Source organism: Schistocerca nitens, chromosome 9, assembly GCF_023898315.1.
Source record: "Schistocerca nitens isolate TAMUIC-IGC-003100 chromosome 9, iqSchNite1.1, whole genome shotgun sequence".
Taxonomy (NCBI): Eukaryota; Metazoa; Arthropoda; class Insecta; order Orthoptera; family Acrididae; genus Schistocerca; species Schistocerca nitens.
In genome coordinates, this window is record NC_064622.1 from 134,995,494 (window position 1) to 135,016,230 (window position 20,737).

General features: G+C 42.6%; 1 protein-coding gene across 1 annotated transcript in view; it reads right to left on the minus strand.

Annotated features, from left to right (window-relative positions):
* The window catches only part of LOC126204055 (brain-specific homeobox protein homolog), a 183,687-nt gene that overhangs the window by 36,071 nt on the left and 126,879 nt on the right, over positions 1 to 20,737 (minus strand). Inside the window, exon 5 of the mRNA XM_049938478.1 lies at positions 10,504 to 10,702. Within this exon, the coding sequence (XP_049794435.1) occupies positions 10,504 to 10,702 (199 nt within the window). The remainder of the gene's footprint in view (positions 1 to 10,503; positions 10,703 to 20,737) is intronic.

The following is a 20,737-nucleotide window of genomic DNA, read 5'->3' on the forward strand; positions in this document are numbered from 1 at the left end:
TGGGAGATGGTGGCACAGGATAGAGTAGCATGGAGAGCTGCATCAATCCAGTCTCAGGACTGAAGACCACAACAACAACAATACTATGGCGCTGCTTCTCTTGCCGCGTGCAACTGGCAACGCAGCAATCTCCTGCGTCTGGGCGGGCATGCGCGAACCGCCAAGATAAAAGAATTGAACTCGCGAGCGCTTAAGGCAGGGGACTGCAGTAGGTGGTATAGCACTTACCAGCCCCATCAGTCAAACGAATCAGTAACAGCTTGCACTGTACGTGCTTGAGCATTGTCCTGCAAAATGATGGCCAGGTCCTGCAGAAAGTGTCATCACTTCTGTCTCTAAGTTGGTCGTAGGTAGTGTTCCAAAAATGAACAGCATAGGGACAGAAGTGATGACACTTTCTGCAGGATCTAAGCATCATTTTGCAGGACAACGCTCAAGTACGTACAGTGCAAGTTCGTACTGATTTGTTTGACTGAAGGGACTGCTAAGCGCTGTACCAGATACTGCACTCCCCTGACTTAAGCCCTCGTAAGCTTAACTCGATTTCTAAACTGAAGGAAACACTTCACGGCATTCGCTTCAGAACTGCTACAAATTCGTCGGGCAATAGACCGCGCCGCTCGAACTGTCAACACAACTGGCACTGCTACTAGTATTCTACGACTTCCACATCGCTGGCGACGGTTTATACACGATGCTAGTGACTACTTTGAAGGCTGTAAAACTTTGAGACACTTATCTGTTTTGTACGAGCTGTAAATAAATAGTTGCCCCTATTAAAGTTTCAACTTTCGTATTAAGGCCACTTATTTAAACCCGTCACTGTCTGGCATGTCATGAAACGATTTCTCGAATTTTTTGTGTTAATACTTAAGCCAATTTTGCTGTGGCTACTGGCATATGCCTGCCGCTGTGGCCGATCTGTTTTAGGCGCATCAATCCGGAACCGCGCTGCTCCTACGGTCGCAGGTTCCAATCCTGCCTCGGGCATGGATGTGTGTGATGCCCTTAGGTTAGTTAGGTTTAAGTAGTTCTAAGTTTTAGGGGACTGATGGCCTCAGATGTTAAGTCCCATAGTGCTTAGAGCCATTTTTACTGACATATGTTATTAGGTCTTTTGCAGGATTGGCTCAAATGGCTCTGAGCACTATGGGACTTAACATCTGAGGTCATCAGTCCCCTAGACTTAGAACTACTTAAACCTAACTAACCTAAGGACATCTCACACATCCATGCCCGATGCAGGATTCGAACCTGCGACCGTAGCAGTCGCGCGGTTCCGGACTGAAGCGCCTAGAACCGCTCGGCCATCGTGGCCGGCTTTTGCAGGTTTAGGCCTTGTCAGTTGAGGCTGGCCATTTTACTACCACGTCTCTCTCTGGGCCTCTTTCTAGCGATGTATTGCTTTGTGTGTTAATCGGTCTTTAATCTTGTAACCTAACTTTAAGTTTTAAATTTTATAGGCTGGCTGGATGTTAACTCGCCTCGCCGCGCGGATCCGGCCGTTGTTTCCCGGGTAGTGGCGTCAGCGTCCCACCTAACTGGGACGTCACTGCGGTTTCATGCGGATCATTGGCCAACTGAGACTTTTACTTGAGCATTCTGTTGTTGTTGTAACTTATTTAATGTTGTTAACTTTAATCATGAGTATTTTTAGCAGGCCACTTCATTCAGACGTCTTTTAGAAGTGATACTGTTCATTTCTTGATGCAGCTAGCAACTGATGTAAACCAAAGTTTTTAAGATTCTGAATTTTGTCTGCTTTTACATTTGTGAAATTCACTAACGTAGAAGCTGTAAATAATTTTGAATCCCAAGCAGAAGCTTCTATCGCGTATGAGAAATAATCCAAACAATTGAGTAAGACATTCTTGCAATACTTCGTCGCTTGTCACCTCACTGATCCAATAAGCTGCTATGGTTTAACGTATTGCCACATTTTGCTGTATGTTTGAACCATGAACAATGCTGTTGCTGTTACACCCAGGTGTCAGCCATTCCAGCACAGTACCAAGTGTGCTGAACACTAATGCGATTAGTTAAAGGAATGCATTGTGTTCTCACGCTGTATCAAAATAAAATCCAATTTCATCGCGTTGGTTGTATTATATCATTCTAACACCGAAACTAAGCTTAGCTATGAAATTAATAAAATTTGTTGTTTGAAATCAAGCGTTGTCTGATTGTTAGCTTGTTATCGTATTGGTCATCTTACCTGTACTTCGAGAGATTGTTGCTGCTGTGGTCGTCAGACCGAACACTGATTTGATGCATTCCACCGCCCTAGTCTATGCTGCGCAAGCCTCTTCATCTCTGAATCCAATTAAAACTGCTTACTGTTTTCATTCCTTGGTCTTCCTCTTCGATTTTTAACCCTAGGCACGTTCTTTCATTACAAGATTGACGTCTCCTTGATGCACGAGGATGTGTCTCTATCAACATCGCTTACTTTTAGTCAAGTTGGTCTACAAACTTCTTTTCCACCATATTCAATTCCGTACCTTCTCATTACGCGATCTATCCATCCAATTTTAGAAATTGTTATGTACTGCCACATATCAAAAGCTTGTTTTCAGTTCTTGTCTGAAATGCTTATGTCCACTTTTCACCACCGAACAACGCTACACTCAATACAAATACCTTCAGAAAATGCTTCCTAACACTTAAGCTGCTATTCGATATTAAAAAATTTCTCTTGATCAGAAACGATTTTCTTGCTGTTGCCAGTCTACCCTTTCAACATTTCTCGTTTGTTTCCTACACAGCTTACTCAATGTACAGACTGTATTCATTCTCAATTACTGCTACTTTTCGCTCTCTGTACTTTACCCCTGCTACGTTTTCCATTCTTCTGTCAGTATTTTGCAACCATTGCTTATTAGAATCATCGTTCGGAAGTATTCGCACGTGTCAGCTCCTTCATATTCGGGATAAGATGACGAAAACAATTTTTTTCGGCAAGTGCAATTTTTGAGACCTGACTAGAAAATTCTGCTAAGACTGTAGTTTCCAGACACAAATATTACGATCAGGTTAAATATGCTAGGCTTAAGTTCGACTACTTACCAGACTTTCATCTGCACTTATTTGCTGATGGATTTATACACGTTACCGTGTTGCAACATTAACAATCGGAAGTAGTGTGTGACATGCGGGAGCTTCTCAGTAATTAAGGTAATGCTAATAAATGAGTTGGCAATAAGGCGAACATTATTTCAGAATGCTAACATCAGGTATTACTGTTGTTCTTTATTTGAAATCGTTTGAGTGGATACATAAATTATTTCACATACATATTTCATGTCTCATTGTACAATTAAAACGTTTTCAGTCGTAAAATTCGTCCACAGTAAATTATTTCCATGTATTTAAGTGACTTCAGACTGCCAACAAACTCATTGTTATTAATATTTGTCTACAAAAAGAAATGTTCCTTACAAAGCAGAATTCTGTAGGACTACAAAAAATGTTCTTAGTCGAAATTAAAGCCGGTGTTTTTTAGCGGTTAACATGCATGAATTCACATTTAACGTCTTTGCTGAACTGCGGTTATGATAAAAGCTCTGCAGATAAACTCTTACGCGTGTCAGTTTGTCTACGCAGTATTCTAGCACTACATACACATTCAATGCTGTCTTGGACAGTCGTTATCTAGTTATGTACACGATGTATGTATTTACAATGTCACTGAATTACACATTTTACCCTGATTCCCGAAGAGGCTCTTTTCTGTGGTAGTTGTTAATGTTCTTGCACTTCCAATTTCATATTAACTCTTCCTACATGTGCAGACGCAATATTTTTTAAAAATATATTGATAACAGGTCTCGAAAGAAGTTTTCTGCACTCACTTGAGGTCTCTGAATTTCTCCTCGTGGAAAAATTATTTGCATATGCAACCTTTGATTTTAAAGATATTTTCCCTTTTGTTCTGCATTCACAAACCTCAACTCTAACGTTCGTATGCCTATTATGGAGAACACTTTATACACTAGCGTTTAAGGACATTAGTCCGTTATTGATAAGTTCGGGTAGTCGTTGTCATTTTCACTAAACGTATTGAATCGTCTGTGCTTCTGGGGAGATTTACCTGACAAAATATCGTTGATAATGACTATAACATAACCTTAACTTTCTTCCCCGGAGACTCAAGGGAAGACTATTCTCAGTGCTTTCAGCGAAAGAGACTGACAGAAGAAAATTATGTGCGCCTCATAAATTAAGAAAGAAAATCGTTTTTGTGAAGGGTGGTGTACTATCGGTAAAATGCTAAAATCGGTACTTGGTCTTCAGTGCGGCTCTAGGTAAGTGGCAGGAAAATACGAGAAAAGGTCCTGCGGTTCTCGACTACAGGGTTTCTGATATGATGCAGAGTTTTTTGACATCGAGTAAACGTCTTGGAGTAGGGGGGCAAACATGTAAAACCTGTTTTATGTAAGATAAGTGGATGACTTTGACGTATGGAAAAGGTCGTGGGAAAATGTAGTGCATCTACAAGAAAGACTTGTGGAGTAAAGCTCGATTGTTTGTAGATGGCAAAAATTCAGCAGACTCGTGTTGCTAGGCTTGCAACAGACTCGTTCACTCAGTACGAGAGTGGCACGAAGGTGCTCCGGTTTTTGAACTGACAATAAGTGAAATAAAGACGACGTGCTTTTCAAAATTACTGTTTGAGAAGTTAAGCTACTGGACTGGAACGCGGGACGGGCGGCGTTCAAATCGAGACTTAAGCTTTCACCGGTCACTCGCAAGTGGGACAGAAAAGGGGGAAATGGCAGTGATACACAAACCACCCTCCGCCACACACCAGAGATGAAAGTCAATCAGCATTGCATTGCCATACAGCTCTGAGCCATGTGGAAAGTCTTACCTCTGCAGCTTATCGGGCAGTTAGTTTAAAATCAATTTCAAAATTTGATTGACAACAAAGCGACCTAATAAACACGTGGTAAAAAGAGATAATTACCCTACTTGCCACAAGATAAATATCTATTTCCGAACAATGTCAGAGTAGGAAAATGAACAAATCAACCACGATGGTGGCAAATTTATATATGTTTATAACGTAATATGACCTTTTGTTATCTTTCCGTGATTGCACATGTATGTAGAGAGGATATTATGTTAAATGATTCTTCCGTCTCTTCCTGGTACAACTTTATAATTATAAACGAAATGCAAAAAACTGTATATGCTCTGTAAGTACGGCTTACAAGACCATCATTAGACTGTAACTGACTATATTCATAAAAGAGGCTACATTACTGGTCAATAACATTAAATTACAGCCGGCCGAAGTGGCCGTGCGGTTAAAGGCGCTGCAGTCTGGAACCGTAAGACCGCTACGGTCGCAGGTTCGAATCCTGCCTCGGGCATGGATGTTTGTGATGTCCTTAGGTTAGTTAGGTTTAACTAGTTCTAAGTTCTAGGGGACTAATGACCTCAGCAGTTGAGTCCCATAGTGCTCAGAGCCATTTGAACCATTAAATTACATGTCACACATAAAGAGACGCAAACGTAGAATAAATGTCATCTTTAGCAAAGAAACACATTCAGCCCCTATCTAAAAGTTTAAATTAATTTGTACCCGTCCCCTATGCTACCTCTGCTGTTGCTTCCCAATGTGTGGTGTAACTGGTGCACTATTCCATACTTTGGACAGCTGTCACAAAGTGTAACCAAGTTACTGAAATCTTGCAACTTCAAGATTCCCAACTATGTGAGGAACATCAAAGCCAAATACATTTTCAATAATAAAGATAATATACATTTAATCACCAACAGTGAGGTACATAAAATCATTTGTCCGCACTGTGTTAAGTTTTATATTAGTCAGTCAGGCATAGATATAGCAACTAGGCTTGCTGAACATTAACACAGCTGGAGGTTACAGGATTCTACTGCACATTTGCTTAGTACGTACTGATTGCCGGCCATACACCTCAGCTACAGTGCCATTTCTCCACTTAGAAGACAAAGGGCAAAAACTTTTGGTAGCCCTGGAAATCAATAAAAGTCCTGATTTAATATTAAATTAACACGCACAGCTCAGTAATTCCACTCTCCTAAACTTCTATTACACTTCAAATTTCTTCAGTTCTTCTCACATCGGCAATTCCATTCTATTCCTCCATTTCTTCCTACATTTATTTAATTATGATTGTTTATGTGTTCCATATGTTCTGTTCTTTTGTTGTATATACATTTCCCCTACAATAAGAGACGTTATTCACAACACTGACACTCAGTTGTATTTTTTGTTAAAATTGTCAGTTGTATCTTTTATTGTATCTGTGCGTCAAATTTCATATGTAATACCTCTTCCAGCTATTCATCAATCCTCTTGTATTAATTTTATTATGTTTGTTAATTTAATTTAATTTAACATTTTATATATGCTGCTATATTGTTTTGCCATAGTTACATGTAGTCTTTTTTGTCAATGTTGTTCACCTCCTCTTCCACCTCATCTACACACACACACACACACACACACACACACACACACAATCTCCATGTTTCGTGTTAGAGTTTCTTTTCTGTTTCCTTTATGTGTTTAACGTTTTGAATTTCGTTGCTGTTTGCACGTTTCCATTGTAACGTCTTACGAAGTCTTATTCAACAGTATCGTACTCTCTTTGACGACAATAGTTTGATGATAGCTTGTAAGCTGAAAACCGATAAACGAAATAAATTAATATTGTAGAGCATCCACAACTTTGTGCATTCCATTTTTAACAGAGGTTATTAGTTTTCGTCCATTTCAACTAGATCTCTAAAATCACTTTCAGCACAGATTTTCTTGTTGAGAACTAAATCTATAACCTATAAGCAGTTGTACTGTGTATGCCCATATCTACGAGGTGTGTTTTTTAAGTAAGTACCGTTTTGAAATTAAAAAAAGACGTGCTAAGATATCTCAATAATTTCATTTTTACATGAAAGCCTGTACCTTAATCCACGCACTGACGCCATTACAGTCTGATTCTTCCTTGTTTACGTTGGGTACTGAGTATTTAAGATGTCTCCGATAATCGTTGAGTCCCGCCGACTGTGAAGTACGGGCTGTTATAAGATTTCTTAGTGCTAAAGGCCTAAAAGCGATTGATATTCATCGTGAGATCTGTGCAGTTTACGAAGAAAACATTATGAGTGATGGAATGGTAAGAAAGTTGGTGAGAGCATTTAAAGATGGCCGCACAAATGCTCATGATGAACAACGGAGTGGGCGTCCTTCGGTCGTTAATGAAAATTTGGTGCAGGTTCAAATGGTTCAAATGGCTCTGAGCACTATGGGACTTAACATCTGTGGTCATCAGTCCCCTAGAAGTTAGAACTACTTAAACCTAACTAATGTAAGGACATCACACACATCCATGCCCGAGGCAGGATTCGAACCTGCGACCGTAGCAGTCGCGCGGTTCCGGACTGAGCGCCTAGAACCGCAAGACCACCGCGGCCGGCTTTGGTGCAGGAAGTGGACAATAAGGTGAGAGAAAAAAAGACGCTTTACGATTTTCTCCTTGCGGGATGACTTTCCTAATGTTTCTCGTAGTGTTTTGTGTGGCATTGTGACCAAGCACTTGAATAACCGAAAATTGTGCGCACGTTGGGTACCGAAAATGTTGACGGATGTGCACAAAACCAAACGTTTAGACAGTGCATTGACTTTCCTTGAACGGTACCACAACGACGGTGATGATTTCTTAAGCCAAACAGTTACGGGCGATGAAACATGGGTGACCTACATCACACCAGAAGCAAAGCAACAGTCCATGGAATTTGAGCAAGGGCATCGTTTTGCTGCAAGACAACGTCCGTCCGCATGTGGCGAATCAGACCAAAGATCTCATCACATCTTTTCGATGGGAAACTCTAGATCATCCTCCGTACAGCCCCGAACTTGCGCCCAGTGACTACTGTCTGTTCCTGCACTTGAAGAAACACCTGGGCGGTCAGCGTCTTCAAGACGATGACGAAGTCAAAACAGTGGTGAGGCAGTGGTTAACAAGTCAGGCGGTAGACTTCTATAAGGAGGGTATTAAAAAACTGGTACAACGTTATGACAAGTGCCTCAGTATTGACGGAAATTATGCAGAAAAGGTACAGGCTTTCATGTAAAAATAAAACTATTGAGATATCTTAGCACGTCTTTTTTTAATTTCAAAAAGGTACTTACTTAAAAAAACACGCCTCGTACATCAAGATATAGTTTAAATTTCGGTGTCAGTGGTTGAAATGGTTAGTATTTATCATAACTATAGTGGTAACTTCTCTGGTTCTTCTTCTTCTTGCTTAAGAACACTGAGGATCCAAATACAATATACTACCAAATCTCCACACCATGGAGGATTCGGGTGTCATTCAAGGAAGTTCTTACTGAAACCTTAAGCACTAAAAGCACCCACATCATATTTCTGTTGTAACCAGCATGCTGGGAAAGTTGGCGAAGCCAGGCTGCCTGATCGGCCTCAGAATTCCCCTTGTAGTCACTGAAGGCCATGTAGCTTTTCACAAAGAAGCAACAGCCGGCTTTATTTTAGCGATAAATGAATATAAATTGCAGTTTCACTCATTACATTTTACCGATCAAAAGATGACACACTTGCTTTCTGCCGTCACCAGGAGGATAATATTGCTTTACATCTAAAATTTCATGTCGACATACAAAAGAAGAAACAGCTTACTATGAAACATACCATGCTCATATAATCAGTAGAGTGCGAAGAGCGGGTATATGTGTTCATTACATACTAAGTATAAAAATGACCACAATCACAGACTTTGCAGAAATTGCACAGCCATCACGCGATGACACTGATACACCAAGGATACGAAGGTAAGTTTTGTAACAATATGGAATGGAGTTTTATAAAATAATGGCTGTTCCAACAATATTATGTGGTAGTTAATACTAAGAGAACCGCATTCGTTCTAGGCGCTTCAGTCTGGAACCGCGCAACCTCTACGGTAGCAGGTTCGAATCCTGCCTCGGGCATGGATATGTGTGATGTCCTTACATTAGTTAGGTTTAAGTAGTTCTAAGTTCTAGGGAACTGATGACCTCAGATGTTGAGTCCCATAGTGCTCAGAGCCATTTGAACCAAGAACCGCATTCAGGTATACTAACCGAGATACTTGAGAACGAGAGAAAATGACTAGGGTTTAATGCCTCACAATGCATCGAAATGTTGCTGGACCAGGTACTCCTTTCGCGCAGATCTTTCTGACATCTACCAGCTTCGGTCAACCTGTAGTACTGAGGAACAGCGTCGTACTGGCTGCATTGTCCAGATCGTTCTACCACTGGATAGAAGCGAAGTCTTCGTCTCTGACCATACCGACGCAATCCAGCACGGAAGTGTGCAATGAAAAACTGCTTTAAGATGTAATTATTACTGCATGAATATTGTGGTATTCACGTAACAGTTTCAGCTGCGATGTTTAAAAAAAGTCAATAACTGGAGTGTTTCCACGGAAGTAAACTGTTTATTGTAACTGCAAACATTCTGAGCCAGAATCTTCATATGGATCGAAAGAATCGCATTATGAATCTAGATCACAGTAAAAGATCAGTTTATTTTCCATTCTAATTACGTATGTTTATAACTATGTGTATTGTAACCAAACTGTATGCGATAGAAAAAACATCTAATGGACCGTCTGCATTTGAGTGAGGAGTCAGCATATCGCGTAAAACTGTGGTTACAGAACTAAGAGCAGACTCTATCAGGAAAGATATGACTGAAAGGAGACTGTAAACCGTCATCAATCTGGCTGTAAGTTGTCGCATAATTTCATGGCAACCACTGTTTCTTCAGATTCTAATAAGTGGGCCCTCTAATTCCATAACATAGATCTAAGCCACATAATTATCTTAATAGTTACGAGATTTACCGATCTAGTGAGTCACATGCCTGACTCGAACTCCACAACAGTTGTTTCTCAAGATTTTCTTCGATTTACTAAAAGAATAAGATTTACAACAATTCTGAGTGCGCCCATTTTCACGGAGCATGATTCGTCAGTAGTCTGTCCGATGCTCATTGCTCCACTTCACTCACCACCGATAGAGTTCGATGTCGCATCTGGGAGGCTCACCAGAGTGTCTCTGAGCGTCCTTGGCGAACAGAGCTCCCATCGGGGGAATCCCCACGTAACGTCGCTGCCCGGGGAACCTGTTATCGTCGAGAATGATCCGGCAGCAGTCCAACGGATGCTAATGACTCCATTTCATGCACCAATAACGGAATGCGACGGCACACATTGGAGTAGCACATCGCCCCGTGCGTCACTGTTCACATCTGGGGAATCCCCACGTACCGCCGCTGCACTGGGAATCCCCATATGCCGCAGGCAGCGCCCGGCACCTATTGGCCCAGGAAGGGTCCCCCCGGCCGGATGGGCGCCGGTCACACGAGTGGTGGGGGCGGCGGCGGCAGGGGAAGAGACTGCTGGTGGTGGTGGTGGGGGAGGGGCAGCTGCGGGGGCGGCGGGGGCGGCGGGGGCGGCGAGAGGCGGCCGCCGTGCCCCACGATGTCGATCTCGTCCTCGCTGTCGTCAGACGAGCACACAGACGAGCTGAGCGTGGGCGTGCCGTGCTGCGGCACCTGCGGCTGCGACTGCGCCTGCAGGTGGTGCTGGTGCGGTGGCTGGGGCGCCGTCGCCGTGGACGGCCGCGAGGAGAAGTCAACGGGCCCGTCTGCAACAGAGGGAGCGATTCAGCATGTCGTGCGAAGCTGCACAACTGATAGCAGACACTCTAAAGAAGAGAACGTAGCTTGTGGTGGTATATCTCACCTTGCCCCCACACCCACCCTATCCTCTAAAAAAGTGAAACCCAATAAAGGTGATGCCCTGACTGCCATCATCAACTGGACACTTACAGCTTACTGACCGACAATAACAGGAAAGCCGAACACACGAAACACAAACAAGTCCCACACCATTCCACACAGCGAGCGGCCGATTTTATAACGAAACTGACATCTCTGGTGACGCCGTTTGCATGTTACAGATACGCTGACGCTGCACGTGTCCCAGGAGGCATCGTCGGTGGTAATATCCGTCTACTAACATTTCCTACCACCCACACGTGATCTGTCGCCACTGGCAGAAATCCGCTAGCAGCCGGCGTCCTAACTATCGCAGAGATTTCTTCCCATGGCGCTTCCACTCCCCCCCCCCCCTCTCTCTCTCTCTCTCTCTCTCCCTCTCTGTCCTTAAAAAAAGGTACCCTTCAATCGCTTTCCTCTCTACTACCTCTCGATGGGATCAAATTAGTGGGTGAACGCACGGATTGTATGGACAACGCCACGGTCCCACATCCAGTGACTCCTCGATTAATATAGTAACCCTTTTTTTGCAGAGGTGGTACTAGAACTTTTTGTGACGGTCACCATGGAAGCGCGGGAAGTTCTTTCTAAAAAATTAGATTCGACCCTACTTAAAGGACTATCAGTTTGAGTATCGATTAATCAAGCGTTATCGGAGGAATGTAGGTCAAAAGGGAGGACAGTAGCACAATTATAACAATGGGAAGAGCCAAAATTTGACTCATTAATAGAAATGTAGTCTACATTTGACATTTAGAAGCAAACAGAAATATTAAGTACTGAAACTGGAAGGAACAAGTGTTCAGTATCAGGATTCACATGCGATCAAGCATCAGTTAAAATTAAATCTATAAAATGATATCAGGGAAGACGCTCCAGGGTTGAGACGACCGTGAGAGAGATATACTAGCAACGACGAGCTAAGAGTGGAGCATGATGGCGTCTTAAGTACCGAACTTGAGTGATTTTGAAGTGCATACGCTCGGTGTAGCGAAAAAATTAAATTATTTAACAAAGGAAACTATTATAGTTCGTTTATAATCAGAATGAGCCTTATCTTTAGCCATGGCAATGTACTTGCTGTACGTGAAGAAATTTATGTAAAATAATAGACTTTGAGAAATCAGTCTAGATGTTCAAGTTCCACACAGCACGTCTAAGGAGTCGTTTTACTGTAGTGTTTGCAAGGAAACTCAGTGAGGAGCAAGACTGTAACTTTTAAACATATTATTCAGACCTCAAACTTTCGCGACGTCATGTAACAAAAATAATAAAAATGCGAATAGGACGTAGGTGTTTCCTTGGACATTTCCACTGAATCTCAGTATTACGAAAAACATGCTCCACAATTAACTGACGTAAATCAACAATTACTCAGATGTTTCCACTACGGCAGCCAGTAGGCGAAACTCGGCAAGGCAGCAGTCAGACTGGAAATTCCAAAATCCACAAGCATCACGAATCTTGCCCGACAGCCGAATACTCCTCGTTAAATTCCAAGATGAGAAGACGCCAAGCCACAACAATCACATCATCTATTGAGTCCACATATCAGCGCAAGGCTATTACATTACATGTGAAAGAAAAAAATGCGAAAGTTTATTTGCTTGTGTTATTTAGAGTGACAATATGTAATTAACAGGGATGCGAATGATGAACGTAAGTTTCGCGGTAAACGTTTCAAATAATTATATAGTGCGTGAAATACAGGTTTATCAAAAAGTGTGTCTAGGTTACCAGAAGATAGGTGCTCGAAAACTACAAGACATATACAGAAAAATTACACATATCTGCGGATAAAGCATCTCCCCATGTTTGGATTTTCGATTCGATATACTAGCCGTGGCGTAGTTCCACTAGGGAGAGAGCGTGTTAGAAAATTTAGGCAAATCATCTGCTTTTTTACTGTCGCACAAGCTTAGTGTCCACTGCTTCGGTCGCATAGACTGAACAGTCAGTACAGATCTTTTTCTTTTTCTTTTTTTGTTGTAACGAAATATTTTTATAAAAATTTTCACCTATTTCACCTCCTTAAGGGTAGAATTGCCAAAAGAGAAAAACACTTAAACAGGTGTTTTTTTAAATTTTCAAACGAGAAGTCAAATAGAAATTTTCATAAATATAGTTTCAAAAATGCTTTCTTAATGAAATATTTTCGTGAAACTTTTCATCCCCCATTTCACCCTCTCATGGGTTGAATTTTCAAACCATTGAAGAACGTATTTTCTTATATCTAACCAGAAAGTCAACTACCAATTTTCATAGATAGTTCTTTAATAATTATTTTTAAAGTTTCACACCCTTAAGGATTCAACTTCCAAAAATGCTGAAATATTTATTCTATATTTCTGGCCGATAAACCAAATACCAATTTTCATATTCGTATCTTCAGAATTGCATTTATAGCAACAAATTTTCAAAATACCTTACATCCCCCATCTTATTCCCTTCGGGGTGGAATTTCGAAAAATCCTTTCTTAAACGATCCCTACAGCATAACATAACGCCCTCTCCAAATTTCGAGTTTCTGTCCTTAGTGGTTTGGGCTGGGATACGATGAGACAGTGAATCAATCAGGAGATTTCGTTTTTTACAGGGTGGTCAAAAAAAGTCGGAAAAACTTGTCAGGGTAGGCTGCGCTGAGAAATAATTGTTAAGAAAAAAATTCGATACGTTGCGGCGTTTCGGAGGTAACTGACACTGAAGGCCGTTGCTCGGCCAAATTCAAGCTACCCGCCAGATACAAACAGCGACCTTAAAGCGAAAATGATAGAGCGTGAGACTCCTCCACTTTTCCTTGGGTTCGATATCACTTCCAATTTTTGTATCGCTCTGTTCTTCGGTTTTAGAAAACCAAACGAAGAACACATTGGGTAACACGGTCTCTGGCAGGCCGCTAGAATCTGCGAGCGCAACGGGCCGATTGGCTAACTTCAGTGCTACTTGTAGACGGGACAACGTATCGAATTCTTTTTCTTATCGATTGTTTCTCAGCAAAAGCTAATCTGTAACACGCTTACAGGCTTATCAGACACTTCCTGCATGACCTGTATATCCCAGGAAGTTCGTACCAGCGACTTCAAACAGTTGCTAGTTTGTGTTTATGTACGCTGCGTCACAAACAGTACCCACAATGTGCACCTGTAGTATGAGGTAAGAACTTGGACAGATGCTCTGTCCACTGAGACGCTGCAGCTACTTACGAATAACCCTGTATTAAATAACTATGTGGTTGTGTAAATATGATGAGGTTTCAAAAAGTGAGTTACACATTATTAATTCAGACCAAATAACTTTTATTGAATTTTGCCATACACTTCAAAGTGACGCAGATGCACGACGCTGTTGTTTAACATAGTCGTCAAGTCTTTGCAAACAAAGGACGGAATTCTCTACCACTTGTTCAGTTCCCCGAAGACAGAGCTGCACGCTTTGTTCACGAAGCTATTCAAGAACACCTGCGAGGACGTCCTCATTGTCGGAAAACCTCTTTCCCCAATATGTTCTTTCAGACTGGCCAAAATGTGGAAATCGCACGGTTGAAACACCTGAAATTCCCGATCAGCGCCACGCACGACTGTGCTGCCTTAGCCAAATTGTTGGCACCATTTCACTGCGACTGGACGCGACACTGCATTTGGTCCACATATCACCAGAATTTGACGGTTAATATGAGAGCAGATTAGGCGTTTTGCCCACAAGAATCGTACTGTCCCCCGTACTTCAACTCTAGAGTATAAGGGCGCCGGAAAGTGAAGTCGTTTCTGCGCATGTAGATATTCGTTTGTCATTTATCAGGTCATTGTGTACTTCAGAGCCGGCCGGGCGGTTCTAGGCGCTACAGTCTGGAATCGCGCGACCGCTACAGTCGCAGGTTCGAATCCTGCCTCGGGCATGGATGTGAGTGATGTCCTTAGGTTAGTTAGGTTTAAGTAGTTCTAAGTTCTAGGGGACTGATGACCTCAGAAGTTAAGTCCCATAGTACACAGAGCCATTTTTGTACTTCAGGGTTTGAGTCGTGTCAAAGACATTTTAAGGTTAGAGTGACCTGTTTACTCGTAATAAATTGTTTCTTTTCTTTTTTTTTATAATTTGTAGTGAAATGGCCAGCCAAATACCAGAAGAGGTACACTGTATTCTCTTTGAGTTTTCGTGGCGTAGTGGCGCAACAGTTGCTACCAAGAAACATTTTCGACGTTTACCCACGTTCATTAAACGTTTGTTAATGCCAAAGTAGGTTTTCTAAGTTCAGATCCGGCTATTTTGTTTCGGACTCGTATCGATGAGGAAGACATACAGTTTTAGACAATGACATTCAAAAGCTGTCAAACCTTTTAACCAACATTGGTCGGCCATCCAAGAATATTGCAGCAGATTGGTAAATACAAAAAAAAAAAAAAAAAAAAAAAAAAAAAAAAAAAAAAAAGCGGTAACGGATCCATCGCATTCATGTTATTGCTTCAACGGCGCAATACAGAAGCGTTTTTTGATCTCTTGATCACAAGGGCTAAAAACTGGGTCGTCTATGATAGCCAAAAGCTGCAGTGGTAACACCGGTTCCCGTCAGATCACCGAAGGTAAGCGCTGTCGGGCTGGGCAAGCACTTGGATGAGTGACCGTGCGGACTGCCGAGTGCTGTTGGCAAGCAAGGTGCACTGAGCCCTTGTGAGGCAAGCTGAGGAGCTACTTGATTGAGAAGTAGCGGCTCCGGTCTCGTAAACTGACGTACGGGCGGGAGATCGGTGTGCTGCCCACATGCCCCTCCATATCCGCATCCAGTGACGCCTGTGGTCTGAGGAAGACACGGCGGCCGGTCGGTATCGTTGGGCCTTCCATGGCCTGTTTGGATAGCCAAAAGCGCAAAATGCAGTGGCTCTGAAGTGCAGCTAAGCCAGGTCCACGCCCCAAAAAGGAACTTTTGTCTGTTTGGTGGAGTATTCGCGGAACCGTTAATTTTGGAGTGCTGAAACTTGGACAAACTGTGAATGCAGATCTTTACTGTGAACAACTGGCTCGAATAACTCAGTCTATAATTGAAAAGTGCCCAGCAATTGACAACAAAAAAGGCGTTATTCAGCAACATGATTATAAGGACCGTAATGAGCAAGATGAACACCTGAAAAAATTGTGAACTCGGGTTGGCTGTTGCACTTCATCCACACTATTCGCCCGATAAAGCGCTATTGGATTTAATTTCTCCCGATCACTATAACATTTTATAGGCGGCAAAAATGCTGAAAGTACGGATGACGTACAAAGTGCCACCTCCAGATATTTTGCACAAATACCAATAGATTTTTATCGATTCAGCGTTGAAAATTTGCACATCAGATCACAAAAGGTTGTTAATAACAGAGGTTTTTATATTACGGATTAGAAATTAAACCTAATTAATAATATATCTTTTTCAATTTGAATTAATAATACAACATTAACTTCCAGTACTCTATTACATTTCCAGCTGCGGCAGTCGCACTGTCATGAAACTTTTACCCGTACCGAAGCAGAGCTGTGCCCGAAAGAAATTCGAGCATAATCTCTTCTGATAATGTGAAACTCTTGCTGCACAATGATCTTAGCTTGAGATGGCATGTGTAAGTTACTTGTTGGAAGTCCCTACGTGGCTGTGTAATCGGAGGTCATTTAAAAATAATAACAGTAAAAAACACATATTCTTCCACTTTGAAGAAAGGCGATAGTGAGCAATATCCCGTGAGAACACACAGGAAATACCATGCAGAAATGTTCTGAGCAGTGTAAGGGAACAACTGCAGACGTGTGTGAACTCAGATGGGTACTACTTGGAAGTAGTATGTGCAATAGACACTGAATGTTGTAGAGGGCTTTTCGAGAAAAAGATTGAGGATGGGATACGTCATCTGGGGATACGTCATCCAATGACACTGCATGACCTCAGAGTTACAGGGGGAAAACGCCAGATGTTGAACCACGCCTTCGTCAGCAAAAATTTTTGGATGTGAGGTCTGCCAGTTATGCAAAACACCGTTTTTCTCAGTTTAGGTACTGAGAAAAACGGTGTTTTGCATAACTGGCGGACCTCACATCCAAAAATTTTAACTGCAAACACGGCCAATACAAGGAGCTGCAAATCAAAAAGATGGATATTTCGTCAGCAAACGAAAGCTGTAACACTGACGGACTACAGACCGAACTCCTCGCTGTGGATCAGCAAGTAATGGGAGCGTGTAATGCGACGACACCTGTCACAACTATGCAGCAGAGACCGCTAAGCGCCGTGACGGCAGAAGCTCCAGCGTTATACAATTCAGGTTCGCTGCAAAAGGATTGGCCTAGCGGTAGGCGTTTTCCCCTACATCAGCGATCTTTAGGGTCTTTGGATGACATTTCAAGTAATCTACACTATTAAACGGTCACCCGATACCAGCTGCGCGTTGTCAACAAAAATTGGATTTTCAATAGTTTATAATTACTGGCCTGATTTAAAAAATTAAAATGCTGTTGTGATCTGCTCATTAAGCGGTATAATCTTACGTTCAACTCTTAACACAATAATAAAAGTGTCAAAATTAGAAACTGAGTATACGTCTTGAAGCAGCACACACTGAGGTGGGAAAAGTCATGGGATACCTCCTAATATCGCATCGCACCTCCTTTTCAACGGCAGCAGCTCGACTTGGCATGGACTCAACGAGTCGTTGCCAAGTCCCCTACAGAATATTGAGCCATGTTGCCTCTATAGCCGTTCATAACTACGAAAGTGTTACTGGTGCGCCGGCCGCGGTGTCAAGCGGTTCTAGGCGCTACAGTACGGAACCGCGCGACTGCTACGGTCGCAGATTGGAATCCTGCCTCGGGCATGGATGTGTGTGATGTCCTTAGGTTAGTTAGGTTTCAGTAGTTCTAAGTTCTAGGGGACTGATGACCTCAGCTGTTAAGTCCCATAGTGCTCAGAGCCATTTGAACCATTTGTTACTGGTACAGGGTTTCGTGCACGAACTGACCTCAAGTTTACGTCCCGCAATTGTTCGATGGTATTCATGTCGGGCGGTCTGGGTGGCCAAATCATTCACTCGAACTGTCCAGAATATTCTTCAAAACAATCGCTAGCGACTGTAGCCCGGTGACATGGTGTAATGCGCCAAACGCCTTCAGCTCGAAAAAGCGCATCACTTGTTAATGTCGTCTCAACTTATTATCGACCTCAATGTTTCACGTGAAGGAAGAGTTTGTTAAGAGGTTCGTAAAGTTTTCTTATATTTTTTGTGTTAAAATGTTGTGGATAAGTGACGCCTAATGTTCGAGAAAAGCTGTATCGTGTCAAGTCAGCGAGTTTGCAACGAACAGCCGACTGTTGAATCATTGCGTGAGGCAAAGATGACAAATACGGAGCAGCTGGCCACTAGAAAGAAACCCATGCCGACGACTGCTAACAAGAAACACTTATTGTTGAAGAGAGAATCAGCGTGATATGTTTGTTTGCAGAGAATGGTTCTTGGCTTGTCTTTATAGAATTTCAGATTAGTATCCGAGTATTGTTCAAGTAGTGAGCCTCGAGAGAGATTATCGCAAGAGGGTGGTGAGATCGGCTCACACCTACGGTACCTGAAATAGTCTGCAACGGGGTTAGAACTCAAGTATGTTCAGGGCAATTCTAAGTCTTTTGGAAAGATATTTTGAGAAGATTATCGGCTTGTGTAGAAAACGATTATTTCGCCGATTTTGGTGGAGTATAGACTCTCCAGGTTTAGGAAAAGCTCCGATTTATTGAAGTGTGAGATTAGTTTGTTCTATTTGCAATTAATGGTGCGATGTGTTGCTTAACAGCCATGCGATTGTAGGCGAATTGTGTTTCAATATTTTTGGGAGATTTTCCGTTAGATCATCGTACGACATATGGTTCAGGAGATTACTGAGTAATTAGCATTTCTTAAAAAGGAGGGCAGGTTACGCAGTCTATACTCATCCAGTATTTGATGATGAGAGCACTTAGCGACTACCAACAAAGTTTAAACATATTTTCAAGCCCATTCTGAACTTTCTCTCATTTACAGTTCCACAAAATAAGGAAAGGAAAACTAAATGTTCGTTATTCATGTGGTAAAACTGCAGCATCATCCATAACGTTTTAATTTATTGCATGGTTTTGACCTGTTCATTAGACTGTGGGTGAATAATTCGAAACTAATAAAATCGACAGAATCAGGAGTTTGTGTCTTCAACTACACTACTGGCCATTAAAATTGCTGCACCAAGAAGGAATGCATATGATAAAAGGGTATTCATTGTACTAATATATTATACTAGAACTGACATGTGATTACATTTTCACGCAATTTGGATGCATAGATCCTGAGAAATCAGTACCCAGAACAACCACCTCTGGCCGTAATAACGGCCTTGATACGCCTGGGCATTGAGTCAAACAGAGACTGGATGGCGTGTACAGGCACAGCTGCCCGTGCAGCTTCAACACGATACCACAGTTCATCAAGAGTAGTGACTGACGTATCGTGACGAGCCAGTTGCTCGGCCACCATTGACCAGACATTTTCAATTGGTGAGAGGTCTGGAGAATGTGCTGGCCAGGGCAGCAGTCGAACATTTTCTGTATCCACAAAGGCCCGTACAGGACCTGCAACATGCGCTCGTGCATTATCCTGCTGAAATGTAGCGTTTCGCAGGGATCGAATGAAAGGTAGAGCCACGGTTCGTAACACGTTTGAAATGTAACGTCCACTGTTCAAAGTGCCGTCTCTGCGAACAAGTAGTGACCGAGACGTGTAACCAATGGCACCCCATACCATCATGCCGGGTGATACGCCACTATGGCGATTACGAATACACGCTTACAATGTGCGTTCACCGCGATGTCGCCAAACACGGATGCGACCATCATGATGCTGTAAACAGAACCTGGGTTCATCCGAAAAAATGACGTTTTGCCATTCGTGCATCCATGTTCGTCGTTGAGTACACCATCGTAGGCGCTCCTGTCTGTGATGCAGCGTCAAGGGTAACCGCAGCCACGGTCTCCGAGCTGATAGTCCATGCAGCTGCGAACGTCGTCGAACTGTTCTTGCAGATGGTTGTTGTCTTGCAAACGTCCCCATTTGTTGACTCAGGGATCGAGACGGGGCTGCATGACCGTTACAGACAAGCGCATAAGATGTCTGTCATGTCGACTGCTAGTGATACGAGGCCGTTGGGATACAGCACGGCGTTCCGTATTACCCTCCTGAACCCACCGATTCCATATTCTGCTCACAGTCATTGGGTCTCGACCAACGCGAGCAGCAGTGCCGCGTTATGATAAACCGCAATCGCGATAGGCTACAATCCGATCTTTATCGAAGTCGGAAACGTGATGGTGCGCATTTCTCCTCCTTACACGATGCATCACAACAACGTTTCAGCAGACAATGCCGGTCAACTGCTGTTTGTGTATGAGAAATCGGTTGTAAACTTTCCTTATGTCAGCACGTTGTAGGTGTCGCCACCGGCACCAACCTTTGTGAATGCTCTGAAAAGCTAATCATTTGCATATCACAGCATCTTCTTCCTGTCGGTTAAATTTCGCGTCTGTAGCACGTCATCTTCGTGGTGTAGCAATATTAATGGCCAGTAGTGTACGAAGGTTTCACGAAAGTAACGTCAAAGATTTGTCATATTAACTCAGGTTCAATCTGTCGTTTGAAGCTGTTTTATATACGCGAGTCCGATTCTTTGTAGATTGAGGGCTGGAGAGGTTACTCGTGGGTTCCAATACTAAAATTATTCAAGACGCACTCTGTCATCGTCGAAGTTTGTCGGTACATATTTGTTACTTCCTGCATTTAGTAAGTACACAGATTCGCATCACCAGCCTTGTTCTTTGTTGGCAGACCTCGTGCACAATTTCTGGCACAGCTGACTCCTCGTCA